Source organism: Miscanthus floridulus, chromosome 2, assembly GCF_019320115.1.
Source record: "Miscanthus floridulus cultivar M001 chromosome 2, ASM1932011v1, whole genome shotgun sequence".
Classification (NCBI taxonomy): domain Eukaryota; kingdom Viridiplantae; phylum Streptophyta; class Magnoliopsida; order Poales; family Poaceae; genus Miscanthus; species Miscanthus floridulus.
In genome coordinates this window covers 158368928-158385649 of record NC_089581.1, presented here as the reverse complement: position 1 = coordinate 158385649, position 16722 = coordinate 158368928, and the positions used below count along the sequence as shown (strand labels likewise).

Genomic DNA, 16722 nt, shown 5'->3' with positions numbered 1-16722 from the left:
ATCAAGGTCTGCTGCGAACATGTACCGCAACAGGGCATAACGTTTTCTTTTGGAGCGCATCTTTGCATGATTGTTCATTCCTTCCCTCTCTCTCTCTCTCTCTCTCTCTCTCTCTCTCTCTCTCTCTCTCTCGATAAACAGCATCGCTATGGTGTTTGTGTCGATCAATCTTTCTTAAGTTTCACTAGGTTTATAGAAATCATTAACAATATTTGTATCTCTAAATAAGTTTATTACAATAATATATTTAATAATTTATGTAATGATACTAAGTATGTACTATAAATATTAATATTTTTTATATATTTGATTAAAATTGGAAGTATTTAACCTCTCGATAAGCGAGGATGACACTCTATTAGGTACAGAGGGAGTACTCCCACAACGATGACTCCTCCAAGCTATTAGCACTTCCACTCCCTGGTGCGAAAGTTTGAAGCACAGGTATAGCAAGATTCGCACTACATTGGGCACAACTTCACTTCTGCATTGCACGTGTAAGTGTGAACGACTATATCGAATAGCCTACTCTGTCGACTAGTGGGAGGGGTACCGCCGGTGCCCACTGGTTCCGCCTCGAGATACAATACAACCATCATTTTTTCTAAAGTTCCTTTTGGCCAGCATGACTGTGTTATCCATATATGCTTAGAAATAATAAAATCACATCTCTATATAATTGTCACGATCGTCCTGCTATTTTTCTAAATTGATTGAAATATACCAAAACACGCCTAAAATTCTAACTGTGAGGGTGGCGGTTAGGTTCCGACATTGTAGGAGGTAGCGAGGCCAGATTGAGGCAGGGGCGCCCATGACCATGGCAGCGGCGGGAAGTGAGAGGGGAAGGAGGAGGCCGCCGCGGGCGCAGCAGGATCCGTGGAGCTCCGGCGATACCGTACCGCACCGTGGTGGGGCGGTGGGCGGCAGCGGCGGTGGCGACGGCGGCTGGCTCGCGCACTCGCTCGACAGCGCGATGGGTCACGCGTCAACTTCCCCCTCAAAGATGCCCTTGAACTTTAGTGGAACTGTGGAAGGCCGCAAGCTATTTGCCCGGCAGGTAAAGCATGAAAGAAAGGGCGGCATCGATCCCTGTGATCTGGCAACCATTTAACAGAAAGGCAAGCTGCTGTTAAAATAATGCCATCGCCTAAAGCCTCGATACGTCTGCCGAATAAAACGTCCGCCAATCAGCTCGCTCATCGGATACCTGCCATTACAAGCCCCTATCCCACAATTTGCACTTGTTTTACTTCCCGAACCCTCTTCGCATTGAGCTTTAGCAACTAGCCTCTTACAATAATACATGTAGTAGCATAGCATCATGACTATTATGCTATGCCGATCGATTTGCATTGTTGCAGCGTATGTAGCATGCATATTAGCATATATGTAGGAGGTGGAGGTTTTAATTAATTAGACCCATGTTGCGAGAAAGCCTATCTTTGTCCCTCTATAAATACCATCAACCACCGAATGCCCGGTTCGAAGCAACACATACAGATCAACCTAAGCAGGATCCAGCTGAGGCGAGCTAGACGTGGTCATCACCTAGCGTGCAGTAAGAAGAGAGAGCTGCGAGAGGAGGGATCTAGTAGCTATCATCATGTCTTGGAGCGACAGTGAGAACGCGGTGTTCGAGCGCGCGCTGGCCACCTACGACCGGGACACGCCCAGGCGATGGGAGCTCGTGGCCGCCGCAGTGGGCGGCGGGAAGACCGCCGAGGACGCGAGGCGCCACTACGCCTACCTCGTCAATGACGTCGGCGACATCGAGTCCGGCGGCTACGGCAACCCCAACCCCAACCCCAACGCCGGCGCCCGCAACGGCAACAACGGGAACAACAACAGGTGCGTCGTCACTTCGCGTGCATATGAATGCCTGCCTAATTTACACGTACATGTGGTTCGATATGATTTCGCAGGGGCAGGGCCAACCGGCCGCAGAGATGAGCGCCAGCCGGCCGGGAAACACCGCCACACCAGCACGCCGCGCGCGCGTGCAATGATTGTTCGTCATGTACGTACGTGAATCCTGAGATATGTGTGTTCGTGTGCCTGTGTGTAATTATGGATATATAGGCATGCATGCAAGTGTGCACAAGTATGTGGTGTTGTGCAGAATTAAGCTTTCTGTTCAGTTTGTGTATTGTGACTTGTGAGTGCGAGGAGCACGGGCGCATAGCCCCTGCTAGTAGCTGCTGCTGATGCCATGTAGAAAAGGGCGGGGCGGGGATGCAGTAGTGCTCCTCGATCGTCTTATGCGTATTGCACTACATGTAAAGCCTGCTCCTTAATTTGCCCTTGTAATGTTTGATGCTCATAATCAATCAGCTATGATTTGCAATTGTCTGACTGGTCTTGCGAGTTGCGATATATCGTTCTTAGAATCTTGAGTGAAGATTTTGCCCCAGTATTTTTGGTTATTTCGTTACTCCTTTCTTAACAGGAAAGCACCTCGCCTTCTTTTCTTTTCTTTTCTTTTTCATTGCTGGGAACACCACCTTTCCATCTTTATCGATCTTATACAAAAGGTAAAGGTTGAAAATTAATATGTAATAAAAATGCAATGACACTCGCATATTCCATGTTACAGATACACTACTGGATAGACACCACAAAACAGGATGCAGGATGATCTCTCTCGCTCCCGGCCAGGCCATCTTTTCACCGTCGCCGTCTGCACCACACCACAAGCTTAGCTAGCGAAAGTGTGAAGCGCATGTAGCAGGATTCGCCATTTCCGCAGAAAGAGACATATTTTGTGAAGTATGTCAACATTATATATTCACCTTTTGCGTCTTGGTAAACTCACGTGCAGTGCAAATAAATCTTTGTCGAGGTAGTTCCTCTCTTGATTTGCGATTGCGAATTGGAGGCAATTGTTTGTTTGGCTAGGCAAGTCGTAGGGGTATCTCCTGCAGGCTGAAGGAGGTGCTCTACTGCTCTGTTAGCTCGGCCTCGAATCAGGCCTTCTGGTCCTATATATAATAAAAAAAATTGTATTAACTAGATTGCAAACGGATCAGTGAAACGCGCATGAGCCCAGCCCATTTAGAATCTTCCAACCCACTCGGCCCAGTACTGCAATACTCAATGACAGAGTCAGCTAGCCATCTAGTTATACAGTGTTTGGTTTGAGGAATATCTCCATCTTAAATGAGGTGGTGTATCATAAGTCGATTCCTTAAATTTGGTGAAATAACTTGATTTCTTATACTAGTATTAATTATTAGCTTGTGAGAAATGAGGTGATAATACATTAACCCATTCTATTTCACAAACTAGAAAAAAGTAGGAATGAATAAATGATGAGCTCACTCATTTCCCAAACCAAAGAGCCTATGAGAATGGGCTAACGATCGGGGTGAAAAGGATTCCCCATTACATTATTTGATTATTTCGGATTAAAACATTGTTTGGAGTGTAGGAATATCTCCTTCAGGTTCTTCCAAAAATTTGGTCGCTTAGTCCATGTCCAATGCGAAGTGGTGACCTTAGAAGAGAGAAGACAACATGTATTTACAAACCACTAATAAGACCGCAATGCTACAATACAAGTCACATGGATGGATAAAAAAAAAGTAAGAATACAACAGTCTTTTACATTTTTCTCTTTCTCTTTCTCTCTCTCCCTCTCTCTCTCCTGAGGCTATGAGTGCCTCTGCATGTACTACTACCACCTTGTAAGCTACTATTTTTCCTTCTCTCACTTCAAAGGCTCCAAGTCAGATTTCTTCTTACCGGCATGACAGAGTCACCAACCATGCTGGCGCATTGGACATGGCCTCATAAGACGTTTGATGTATCCACGCATTTGAAATAGGGTATATATATATATAAAGTCAGTCTAGAACTTTGCTCCCTTATCTAAAAAAATATATAAGTAAAGTCAAACCCTTCACTCCACCTGACATGAAAGAGCGAAGAAAGAACCTCTCTCCCCTGTATGTTAGTCCCTCCCTCCCTCCCGCACTAGTCACTTCTCACTTGAGTTTGGAGCCACAAAACTTTCATTGTTGTTGCGCATCACTCATCTCTTGGCATGGCCATTCAAACTCGTTCGTTATACTACGACGCGTACGTGGGCATGTGGCTCATGTTTTATCTTTCTTAAACTCATAATAGATGCATGCAATAACCATGTATTTAAGTTGATTAAAATCATCTTCTAATTTCTAGTATGGAACTAATCCTTTATTATACTAGCATTTATTATGGGCTTTGAACTTTTTTTTATTTAAGGTTGAGCCAAGTCCAATTAAATCCAACAATAGCTAGCTCACTATTATTGGCACAAGCAACACATAATAAATTGTATGTCCTATTGCAACGTACGAGTATATGTACTGGTAACATTGTCAACTAGTGACTTTTGTTAAAGAAAAATGTTGTGTCAAATTTCTCCAAAAACAAGTCGAAATTCCAATAACCATCCGTTCAGGATTAAAGAAAGGCCATAGACACAGAACAAATGTGCCACTAATATGACCTGTCAGTTTAAACAAATGTCTGGAATGCTAACATAGCAGCAATGCTATTGCAAAAACCAAATAATAGAGGTCATAGATATGTGCTTTAGGATTTTTTTTTTATAACGCCTCCAAGGCTTCAAAATTGACCGAGCAATCCAACGCCCTGTTCGCTTGGCTTATAAGTCATACTTTTTCAGCCAACGAACAATATTTCTCTCTCACAACAAATCAGTCAACAATATTTTCAGTAATGGCTTATCACCCAAGCGAGCTCTGCTCTCGCACAATGACTAATCAATCGTTCGTTCCACGTTATTTTCCTCTGCCCCCTCTAGTTGAATCAGTCCGCCCCATGCAACCACGTCAAAACACCACACGACATGACATCAGGCAAGTCCTGTCCAGCGAGGCTACGACGCTGCTGAAGGAGTAGTACTACTACCTCTGAACTGAAGCCAGGCGGTTAACTAACCACTAATTAAAAGTTTTTAAAACTAAAAAAGCCAAGCCCAGCAGAAGATGTAGAAAAAGGGATATCATCAGCCAGGATTGACCACTGCCACACCACACGGATCATCATCATTGCCTCATTGGATCAACGCTGGCTGGCCCGGACGCCCAGGTTGAACGAAACGAAAGGGACGAGCTCCGCAAGGCCAGAAGTCGAGCCCAGCCAGCCGCCAGCCAAAGACGACCGCCGCCCGGGAGGCAGCCCGCGCAAACCCACTGGTCTCCTCCCTCTCTTTGTCCACCGCGTCGTCGTCTCCCTCCCCGCCCCCCTTTATATTGCAACCCCGTCGGGACTACACTGACCACCACCGCCTCGAATCCATCGCTCCACTGCTCGAACCCGACTCACCGGCGCCTACTCCCCGCCTGGCTCCCGGGCCCATTCGTCGACCCGTCGCCGGCGAAAGCGCGCCTCCAAGCTCCTCCCGCTGAAGCGAAGTCGCCACATCGGAGGAAATTGTAGCTGTTTGTCCTCCTCTTCTCGACAGCGCGGCGCGGAGATCCGACCGGACTTGGGATCGATTCCTTCCTTTTCTCGGTAAGGAAGCCCTAGCTTTGCTTGGATGAGTCGTTGGTGTTCTCCTGCTGGATCTTACCAGTGCTGCCGATCAAACCCGAATCTCTGTTGCTGGGATGGGGGGTCTCTCCAGGCCGTCCAATTCGTCGCGGATTCCCTTGCTGTGCGCAGGGGAGCAGTAGATGGTGGTCTGTTTGTTTCCCGAGAATTCGAAAGGGGTTCAGCTGTTAAGCCCGCCGTACCTGGTTCGGCGATCGATCTGACTGATTGAAACTGCTTGGTTGGCAGATTCAGGGCGCTAACAGTTCCTCAGGGAAGCTCCTGGGGACATGGACATAGCATTGCCCGTTGTGAATGCCACAGCGGCGGCGCTCGCCCGTGTCTCGGCTGCGTTCAATGCCCCCTTTGCCCGTGCAGTCGTCTTTGGGGTCCATATTGATGGTAATCCTTCTTTTCACATCGATTCATAAGATGGGTTGGTTGGGCTTAGTGTCTCACATTCAGTGGCGACGTGATTTTTCAGGGCACTTGGTCGTGGAAGGGCTGCTTATTGCAGTCATAGTGTTTCAGCTCTCCAGGAAGAGCTACAAACCACCAAAGAAACCACTCACTGAAAAGGTCAGGTGTTCTTCTGCTCGTTCCTAACTACTAGAACCAGTTACTACTTAATAGTGGAAAATATAGTTCTTGTCGTCGCTTCATGAATCATATCACTGAATGCTAGCATTTTGTCTCTGCAGGAGATTGATGAGCTATGTGATGAGTGGGAGCCAGAGCCGCTATGCCCTCCAATCAAGGAAGGGGCCAGAATAGATACTCCAATGTTGGAAAGGTTTGCAGTTTGCACTATAGCTTGGTTTCCAATGGAGTCATACTAGATTGTTACTTCAAACCAGTTGTTGACCCATTGGTGTTGGAAACTTATATCAGTCTAAAGTATTTTGTGCTTAAAATAAATTCACAAATAAATAGGGTACAATGTGGTTGCTGTTGCATGAGCAATCCTACATATCATTTCATATCTATGGATTAACTGGGTGGTCTCACTCTTGAAATTGTGGGACTGTTAGTGCAGTTCTTATACTAGTTTCACTTAACTTAATAGTGCCATGTGTGGGACCTATTGATCTGGAACATTTACTCGCTAGGTTATATGACATTTAGACCATGTACTCATGAATAAGCAGCAAGGGACACCTTGAATCACATAGGGTATCATTTTCCCTTGCTACCCAAATGCCTACATGGCTACATGCTTCTTGGATTGTATTCTCTCTTCTCTGATATCAGTAGGATCATCAAAGCATCTAATGTATGCTGCCAGATGTATATCGCTAATCTTATTTCTTAGGAGGGTTTCATGACATCACAATATAAGCTTGTACCTTCATGTAGTTGCCAATGTAATGTTGTTTCTTAGGATGCATTGCGCTAATAAAACAGGAATTTCATCAATGATATGCTCTCCTAGTCAGTAGTTCCTACCAGTGTGCATACTATGATGGCATTTTATCTCTCTGTTATAGGGATAGCTATTGAACATCCCTTGTGATAACAGTGCTCTATCTGAAGACACTCCTATACATGGAATATTTTTTTTGTTGAATATCCCCTGAAATCCGTTTGAGTTATCTGTGTATATCATTGAATTCACCAGAATTTTCTTCAGGCATTTCTAGTTTTGTGTTACAAATATGCACGCAGTATAGATTGCAAATGTTTATGGTGTGAAGTAGTTATGATTGCATCTTATTAACTTCTGAGGATCAGAGTGAACCCTTCTATTCTGCTTTTATACAGTGCCGCTGGACCACATACGATTGTTGATGGTAAAGAAGTTGTGAACTTTGCATCAGCAAACTACCTCGGTTTAATTGGCAACGAAAAGATTATTGTAAGAGACAAGTCTATTGCTTGACAATGTTTCAACATCTTTTTTTGAAATATCTAAACAAAGTGAATGGCTTTCAGGATTCTTGCATTGGTTCACTGGAGAAATATGGTGTTGGGTCTTGTGGTCCACGTGGCTTTTATGGAACAATTGGTTTGTACTATCATCCACAGACAATCACCTTGGTTGCAAGTATAGAGGAGGAACTTAACTTTTCAATGTATTCCTGCAGATGTTCATCTTGACTGTGAGTCAAAAATAGCTAATTTCCTGGGGACTCCAGACTCCATTCTGTATTCATATGGGATTTCTACAATATTCAGTGTGATACCTGCCTTCTGTAAGAAAGGAGATATCATAGTCGCGTAAGTTCACCTTATTAAAAATTTATGAAATTCACAAGTATTTATGAAACTTTGACTTGTTTATTGTATTGATATCCGCATGCTTGGCTTTTAGACATATGAATTTATCCAGCTCAGCTTTAGCACAACATTGTCGCGTCTTTCTTGTCTCTATTGATGAATTGATATTCCTCTGTCAGTTAATTATACCTGGGTAGTTTTTTCTGTTATTTTTTTTCTTTCTCTTCGACTGTTCCCTTGCTAAATTTGCACCAATATTTGATGTGATTGCAGTGATGAGGGTGTTCACTGGGCAGTGCAAAATGGTCTCCATCTATCAAGAAGCACTGTGGTGTACTTCAAGCACAATGATATGGCTTCACTTGCAAGCACTTTGGAAAAACTTACTTGTGGAAATAAACGTGCTGAAAAGATTAGACGCTACATTGTTGTAGAATCCATTTACCAGGTGCAGTGCCTTTTTTGATTGTTTTGTGTCGATTTGTGCTGGCTTTTTTCATATGTCCTTATGAAAGTTTGGAACATAAGATGTCAATTCAACCTATACAACCTAGGCAATTCGTTCTTACAGTTGTCATGGTTTGTGAACACAGAATTCTGGCCAAATTGCCCCCTTGGATGAGATTGTCAGGTTGAAGGAGAAATATCGGTTCCGTGTTATTCTGGAGGAGAGCCATTCTTTTGGAGTGCTTGGCAAGTCTGGGCGTGGCCTTGCTGAACATTATGGAGTTCCTGTGAGTGTTTTGCCTTCAGCTGTTCTAAATGTTTCACCGTGATACTGGAATGGTGTAAAATAAAAAACAAGCTTTATATTGCACAGTTTTCTGGGCAGTCACCAATTGGTTCATAGAATATGGATCTAGTACTTACTGGATTTCTTAAGCACATTCTTCCCTTTTCTGAAACTCTCATGCTTGTGCAGATTGAAAAAATTGATATCATCACTGCTGGAATGGGAAATGCATTAGCTACTGATGGTGGCTTTTGTTCAGGAAGTGTCAGAGTTGTTGATCATCAGGTAGATGCAATTCCAGATTGATGGAACGTTGCTTTCTTATGTAGAAACTCTTGTAGTTTAGTGTTTTATTATCTGACCAAGGATATATAAAATTTTGCAGCGTCTAAGCAGCTCTGGGTATGTTTTCTCTGCATCTCTGCCACCTTATCTTGCCAGTGCTGCTGTTTCTGCCGTCAACTACCTGGAGGAGAATCCCTCAGTTCTTGCAAACCTAAGGAGCAATATTGCTCTTTTGCATAAAAGTAAGCTGATTCTATTGTCAATTAACTATTTCTTTGACCAGGCCGTACTTATTTGTTCATTTTTCTGGGTTAATGTGGAAAAATATGGGCATAACACCGAGGCAACTAACTGCTAACTTTTAAAGTATACAGAAGCCATAGTGAATTACAATGCAACTTATTTTCCGTCTGAGCTCTAGGTTCCTATACCAGGGAAAACGTAATTAAGTTGTGAAACAAATACAAGCCATAACTACTGTCAACACGATTTCCAACTTACTACGTAACCAACTGGTGGCCACCATCTCAACACTCTTTGTATTCACTCTGCAGAACTATCAGATACTCCAGGGCTTGAAATTTCCAGCCATGTTCTGTCGCCTATCATCTTCCTTAAGCTGAACAAATCGACTGGTTCTCCTACCACTGATCTAGATCTTCTTGAAACTATTGCTGACAAGGTAAGTTCGAATCAACTCTAATAGAATTTCAAGCTGCAGTTTATATGACTTTTCGCAAGCATCTGTTTACACATTCTTTCCCCCACAGGTCTTGAAGGAAGATTCAGTCTTCATTGTGACATCAAAGAAGTCAAATCTGGATAGGTGCAAACTTCCCCTTGGAATCCGCCTGTTTGTATCAGCTGGACATACTGAATCAGACATCTCCAGGCTTTCCTCATCCTTGAAGAGGGTTTCTGCATCAGTTCTTTCAGACTATTGATCCACATCGGATTCCCTTGAAGACCGAAAGCCTTCCATTTTCTACGCGCTTTGTACTCTTGGCCGTGTGTGTGTGTTTGGTAAATGTACATAACCTGCACATTTCTACATGTTATGAATTCACCTTGTTGTTGCTCATACCCATAGTACTTGCAAAATAATTTTTTGTAGAATAGTGGTGTTGAAGAATAGTGAGTCTGTGCTGTACATCTTGCTAATTTCCATGCAGTGATGATTTCCCCTGTAACCTCACCCACAAATTATGCCACGCGTCTTGCCTGTCTGAATCCACATACGAGCTGTTCTTTTTTATCGGAATATGAACGGACTTGCATTTTCAAACAATTGCAACACCCACCTCAGCTGTGTTGTTAATTAGACCCATTGTCTCATTGACCAACGCCATGTTCGTTTGAGCATGTTTAGCTTATAAGTTGTACTTTTTTAGTCAACGAACAGTATTTTTTTCTTACACCAAATTAGTTAACAGTATTTTCAGTCATGGTTTATTAGTTAGACAAGCCCAAACCAACAGGGCGCAAGATGACAATCCTGTTCATGCACATTCTTTCATTGTGACATCGGAGGAGCGGAATCTGGATAGGTGGAAACTTCCCATTGGAATCCGCAACTTCCCATTGGAATCCGCCCATTTATATCTGCTGGCCATACTTGAAAAAGACATCTCCTCGCTTTCCCAATCCTCGAGGCTGGTTCTTTCAGATTAGCCCTTTTTTTTAGTTACAGGAAGTTAGAATTTGGGGCTACTGTAGCATTTTCGTTTTTATTTGGCAATTAGTGTTTAAACATGGACTAATTAGGTTCAAAACGTTCGTCTCGCAATTTTCCACCAAACTGTGCAATTAGCTTTTTTTCATCTACATTTAATGCTCCGTACACGGACCACAAACATTCGATGTGACAAGTATTGTAGCATTTTTTTTTTGGAATTTGAGATCCAACTAAACAAGGGCTTACTTTTTTTATCCATGCCGGATTCCATTGGAAGACGAAAGCGACCTCTTTGTCTTCGTGCTGTGTGGTCTAGGCCCGTACCCCGTAGGTTGTGTCATGTGTGTGTTTGGTTTAGATTTGGATTCACCTTGTTGCTCGTACCTACCGTACTTGCAAAATAAATTTTTGTAGAACAGTGATGTTGGAGAATAGTAGTGTGTGCTGTAATGTACATCTCGGCATCTCGGAGTATATAGTAATGATTTTTTCCTGCAACCTCACCTGACAGTGGCTGAGTGGCCATCTTGGAGTATCTGAATCCACGTACGAGCTGTTTGTTCCTTTTTATTGGAAGCCCATTATTTACGCTCATCGACTGAATGACTGAGATGACTCAAGTGTTAGAGCTGCGTTTAGTTCGCGAAATGAAAATTTTTGGATGTCACATCGAATGTTTCGGGGATATTGGAAGAGGTTTTCGAATACTAATAAAAAAAACTAATTACATAGCTCGTCTGGAAACTGCGAGACGAATTTATTAAGCCTAATTAATCCGTCATTAGCGTATGGTAGTTACTGTAGCACTTATGGCTAATCATGGACTAATTAGTCTTAAAACATTCGTCTCATGATTTTCAACCAAACTGTGCAATTAGTTTTTTTTCGTCTATATTTAATACTCTATGCATGTGCCGCAAGATTCAATATGATAGTTTGGGGTGAAAATTTTTTAGAACTAAACCAGGCCTTAGTCAGAAAACAGATAACCCGCACATGCGCTTATTAAATGGCATCCTGCAAGCACTTAGGCGTGTCTGTAAAACGTTTTTGTGTGTTCTCCAGGAGTTTGAAATGACCATCATTCACATAGTTAAATTAAAACTAGATGTTGAGAATGAACCATAGCTCACGACTTACCTTGTGATTTTTTTATGAGGGGCAACTCGCAAGAAAGGACAAAAGAACTTAAGAAGAGACTTTTCATCCAAGTTCGCTGACCAAACACATGGGCAATGCGCATGTGGCCTGCTCAGCAGGCTACGACGCTGCACATGGGAAAAATGGATCTCGCATCTCCCGGCGCCGACCTTAGAAAAAAGTTCTGTCGAGACCATCTTTACGCATATATAATTTACTATCACACGGGCTATGTTCGGCTGGTTTATAAATTATTTGTGCTGATTTATACGACTAATTTGTTGGGAGAGAAAAATATTGTAGGGACTGATAAGTCAACTTATAAGCCGGTTTATAATGACAGCTGAACGTAGCCGAGAGTTGTAATCCTCTTAAATTTATACGTAATTTTTTTCTTTCTAAATTTTACTCATATATGTTACATGCATACATAATTACGTATAGACATATGCCTGTGGCTCCGGTCTCCGCTGCATTTCCCCGGGCTCAGGGCTCCGGCGGTCCGGCCCCGGGCAGCACGTGGTGCCCTCCTCGGCCGGTCGGCCCCGACTTCGACAACGACCCTGCATTGTTCCACATGCGGAAGAGACCTGGACAAACATTGAACACCTCCAGTCCTTCACGCCAGGCCGCCAGCCGCTGCGTCAACCGTCCTCCGTGCACGGCGCACGAGTTTGGCCGGCGGGGGTCGTCGAACATTGAACACCTCCAGTCCTTCACGCCAGGCCGCCAGCCGCTGCGTCAACCGTCCTCCGTGCACGGCGCACGAGTTTGGCCGGCGGGGGTCGTCGTCCTCGCGCGCGCCGCCATACACCGCTACCGCTCCTGGCGGCCGGTAATAAAGGGCGCCCAACCCAACCGCCGGAACCGGGTCTCGATCGCAGCCACTCATTCCCCGGTGTGGACACGGGGAAGCGCAGATAAACGCCCGTCGTTTCCGATCCAGTAAAAAAGCATCCGGCCACATGCCAGAAATGGGGACGGCCGGGCGTCGCTTCTGCGGTCGGAGCCGTGAAGACTGCCGGTGAGTGGCGCCTCCACTCCGTCCGTAGGCGCATGGATCTGGGCGGCTCTTTTTTCCATCAGTGGGTAGAGTAGATGATCGGGGCTCATCGTGCAAGTACAGACATCGTGCTCACGAGCTGTCGGTCGCGTTATTCAGCCGGTTCATTTGGCTATGGCTCGTCGTAAACGATTATAAATTTTTAGTTAGAATAGTATTTTTCTCTCACACAAACCAGTCAGCAGTACTTCTTCACGAATCAGCAACGATATGAACCAGCCAACCGAACAGGCTGATTGGTTTTCGAGACTGATTGTCTTCAGCAGTGGCCGGAGAAAATATAAAGGTGTCCAGGTCAGCTACCCGGACCTTCGGCTATCCGCACTCGTCGACCTATATTTCCATCTCTTAAAAGGAATATTCTATCTTAGTCATCGAGATTCTCTACTCTATACTCATTTCTCCCGCACACGTGTTATCTCTATCCTATACTCTATACATACTATTTCATATTTTATTCCTCTCACTCCTCTTTCTCTCTCCCACCAACTCTCTCTCTCGCTACAGTGTTTAGCGTGCCTGGGCGTGCTTGCTGGATTTAGCGGTGGCATATGTACCGCATGCGATGTGGGTTCCCGGTGCGGGCGCGCGCGCACCGCGCGGTACGCTACCACGTACTGCAGGTCTGCTTTGGAATCATTCTATAAAATTCTTAAAACAACTCCCCCCCCCCCCCCCCCCGAAAGTGCAGATGTAGGCCATGTTCCCTTCTATTTTAATTCGTCTTTTTCAACTTGTTTTTTAATTGGAACAATATTTTTCTCTCACAGCAAATCAATCATAACAGTGTTTCGGTTTTTTTTCAGCGAAATGAACAGGGCGTAGATGGTCTATATGCACGCACACTCACTTATACATACTAACGCATTGAAAGACTGGACTAATTAACAGATTTTGCTATTGACAAACAAATCGCTTCTCGCTAAAAATAACACAATAATTCTTAAAAAATCTAAAAAATATAAATATCTGCGCCAAGTTGAAAGTTTAAATTCACGTCGCTTATTTTTTTTTCTCGAACCACGTCACTTATCCTTAAAAAAAATATCAAACGTCTGCGTCTCTGGGTCTCACAAAAAAAATAATAAAATAAAAAAAAATATAAATACTCATGTTAAGTTGAAAACTTAAGACGTAGTTTCGCTTTAAAAACAACTTGACATTGCTACGCGACAATCCTAACGTGTTTCCTGGAGCTTAGCCCCCGTAGGGTCCTGTGGTTGCCTGGTTGGTGGTTGTTCCGTGCTATCACCTGTTCGCTTATGCTGAAATTTGATTTATGCTGAAATGTTGTGAGAGAAAAATATTGTTCCATGACTGAAAAGTAGTTCTGAATAAACTCAAACGAACAGAGTTTATGATGGTAGCTTTAATCTCTGAGTCATTTTTTCCCAAAAATATAAGAAAAAGAATCAGACTGCCAGGCTAACCTTTAAAAAAAAAAGAGAGAGTGGCAAGTGTCTGATCCGTAGATATTTCTGTCACCTGAATCTTGATCGCTAATCACGTCGTTGCGGCTTTGCATTAGCTTAAAGGGTAGGGTGGGAGTGGCGACTGGCGACCATAAGAGATGCACAAATGAACCGAATTTGCAACGGTTTTCTTTCCTACGTACATCCGTGCAGGTCTGCATGACTTTACGTTACCACTTTCAGTGAGGCAGGCAGCGCACAAGTAAGGTGTTCAAACCCACATTTCCTGCACGGAAGGAAAATTGCTGGCCTCCGATCCGCTAAAGTACAGGTCGCAGAGCTCAAAGCGGCATCAGCGCAATCATCTTCGTACCGGTGTACTGTACCACACGGAGGACCAGCGTGGTCGCACCGCGGCCACTCGCGCCACAAACAGTATGGCGCTGCACGCGCTCGGTGTTCGTTGGCCGTCGCTCTCAGAGCAAGGACACTCAGGCGGCCCGCAGCGCGCCCAGCCCCCGCCCCCGCTCGCGGTATATAAGCGCCACGATCTAGCTCAGTTCCGCAGTTCAGCTTCAGCCAGCAGCCGCTAGCAGTTCCGGTGAGTAAACGCACGCTGCACCTGCACGCACTTTTCTGTTGTCTCGCCACCGAGGTAGAGCTCTGGTGTGCAGTGCAGTGGGCGCAATGGACCCGTATGAGTACCTCAAGATCCGCTTCAACCCGGACGGCTCGCTGTGCCGCTACGGGGAGGCGCCGCTCCTCCCCGCGGCGCCGGCCGGGGAGCCCGTGTCGGTCGAGGACGACCAGGGGTCTCGCCGCATTGCGGTCCACTCCAACGACGTCCCTCTCAACGACGCCACCGGCACGGGCCTCCGCCTCTTCGTGCCGTCCGGGTCCGGCGGCCAACACGACCGGCTGCCGCTGATCGTCTACTTCCACGGCGGCGGGTACGTCCTCTTCCGCGCGGCCTCCGAGCCGTTCCACAACACCTGCACGGCGCTCGCCGCCGCGGCGCCGGCGGCCGTCGCGTCCGTGGACTACCGCCTGGCCCCCGAGCACCGCCTCCCCGCGGCGTTCGAGGACGCCGCGGACGCCGTCCTGTGGGCGCGCCCGCACGCCGCCGCCGGCAGGCCCGTGTTCGTGATGGGCAGCCACAACGGGGCCAGCATCGCGTTCCGCGCCGCGCTGGCCGCGGCGGACGGCGGCGTGGAGCTGCGCGGGGTGATCCTGAACCAGCCGCACCTCGGCGGCGCCGCGAGGTCGCCCGCGGAGGCGGCCTCCTTGGACGACCGCGTGCTGCCGCTGCCGGCCAACGACCTGCTCTGGGAGCTCGCGCTGCCCGTGGGCGCGGACCGGGACCACGAGTACTGCAACCCGGAGTCCATGCTCGCCCGTGTGGGCGCCGCGCGGCTGCGGAGGCTCCCGCCCTGCCTGGTGCTCGGGCGGCGCAAGGACCCGCCGCGGGACCGGACAAGGACGCTCGTCAACGCTCTGCGCAAGGCCGGGGTCGCCGTGGAGGCGCGGCTCGACGGCGCCGGGTACCACGCGATGGAGTTGTTCAAGGCCAACTGCGCCGCGGAGTTCACCGCGCAGGTGGCCGACTTCGTTCGCCGCCACTCCTCTGGCGCCGGCGACGTGGTTGGTATGAGCAAGCTGTGACGGACACATGGTCAAACCGATCGGGCCGCAGTGGAGGTTGCTGTACGGCACTTCGGTGCAAGTTGAACCGATTTTTAAGGGCCACTTCTCAATCATATCATATCATATCATCATCGTCATGCTACAATGCTGAGCGGCGACTGGCGAGCTCACCAACGCCCAACCGATGGGTAGACCCGGCACACGGGCATACTAGTGCCGAGCTCGTTCAATTCCGGATAGCTACACAAGTTGGCCGTCCTTTTTCTTTTCTGTGTCCTTTTTATATTTACCCGCGGGTCGATTTCGGCGTGAATTTGTGCGTGGTTGCTGGTTGGTGGCCACCGGAAGTACACCAAGACGAAGAGGCACCCACATCTGTTACTACCCTGTAGTATTTGTATAGCTGATAGAGATTGCTTTCAATTTCTGAATAACTGAAAGCACTTTATATTATGCCTGTGTACTTGAGAACTTGGCATGCTTGATACCTTTGACAGGTTTTCACAGTCAACTTTGCCATTGAGAAAAAAGAAAGAGAGAAAATGTTACAGTCAACTCTGATGCCAAAAAAAAAAAACAGAGAGAGTAAATATAGAAGTTGGCTTCGTTCCCATACAGCTGGATTGGTTGTAAAGATGCAAAAATAATCGATGTAGGTCCTGCAGTGGGGATACCAGTTGAGTTGATTGCACAACTTACGCTACACCATGAAACTATGAATGCAGGGGTTAAGCACCGTGACCTCTCGGTCATTAGCCATAGCCTAATTAAGTTTATGTACTAGTAGTAGGTCCAAAACCATTGATGAAGTTTCGTCGAAAAATATAATTAGGAAGACATCAGATCGGTGAATGACGCATCAACCATAACCATAGTCACCGGATTAGGTAGCAGCAGTGCATTATTAGGTCGTTGACAGTAACAGTACCCCGCCACCAATGAAATGCGTCAAACAAAGGAGTAAATGTTGCACATGCACATGCAGCGCAAGCATTGCTAGGGAGTGTTCTGA

The 16722-nt window shown here is 46.1% G+C and overlaps 3 protein-coding genes across 3 annotated transcripts; all 3 read left to right on the top strand.

The window, feature by feature from the left end:
• Window positions 1-1424: 1424 nt before the first annotated feature.
• LOC136540297 (protein RADIALIS-like 3) lies at window positions 1425-2352 on the top strand. Its single transcript, XM_066532299.1, has 2 exons — window positions 1425-1851; window positions 1926-2352. The coding sequence occupies exons 1-2, from the start codon at window positions 1607-1609 to the stop codon at window positions 1951-1953; spliced, it is 273 nt and encodes a 90-aa protein (XP_066388396.1). The 5' UTR covers window positions 1425-1606; the 3' UTR covers window positions 1954-2352.
• Window positions 2353-5128: 2776 nt separating this feature from the next.
• Window positions 5129-10055, top strand: LOC136540296 (long chain base biosynthesis protein 1a-like). Its single transcript, XM_066532298.1, has 13 exons — window positions 5129-5523; window positions 5791-5943; window positions 6026-6120; window positions 6243-6334; window positions 7303-7396; window positions 7474-7546; window positions 7626-7758; window positions 8032-8206; window positions 8352-8492; window positions 8681-8776; window positions 8877-9018; window positions 9331-9458; window positions 9547-10055. Exons 2-13 carry the CDS (start codon window positions 5832-5834, stop codon window positions 9718-9720), a joined length of 1455 nt encoding a protein of 484 aa, XP_066388395.1. The 5' UTR covers window positions 5129-5523; window positions 5791-5831; the 3' UTR covers window positions 9721-10055.
• Window positions 10056-14638: 4583 nt separating this feature from the next.
• LOC136540294 (probable carboxylesterase 8) lies at window positions 14639-16163 on the top strand. The gene has a single exon (XM_066532297.1). The coding sequence runs from the start codon at window positions 14754-14756 to the stop codon at window positions 15726-15728; it is 975 nt and encodes a 324-aa protein (XP_066388394.1). The 5' UTR covers window positions 14639-14753; the 3' UTR covers window positions 15729-16163.
• The last annotated feature ends 559 nt before the right edge of the window (window positions 16164-16722 follow it).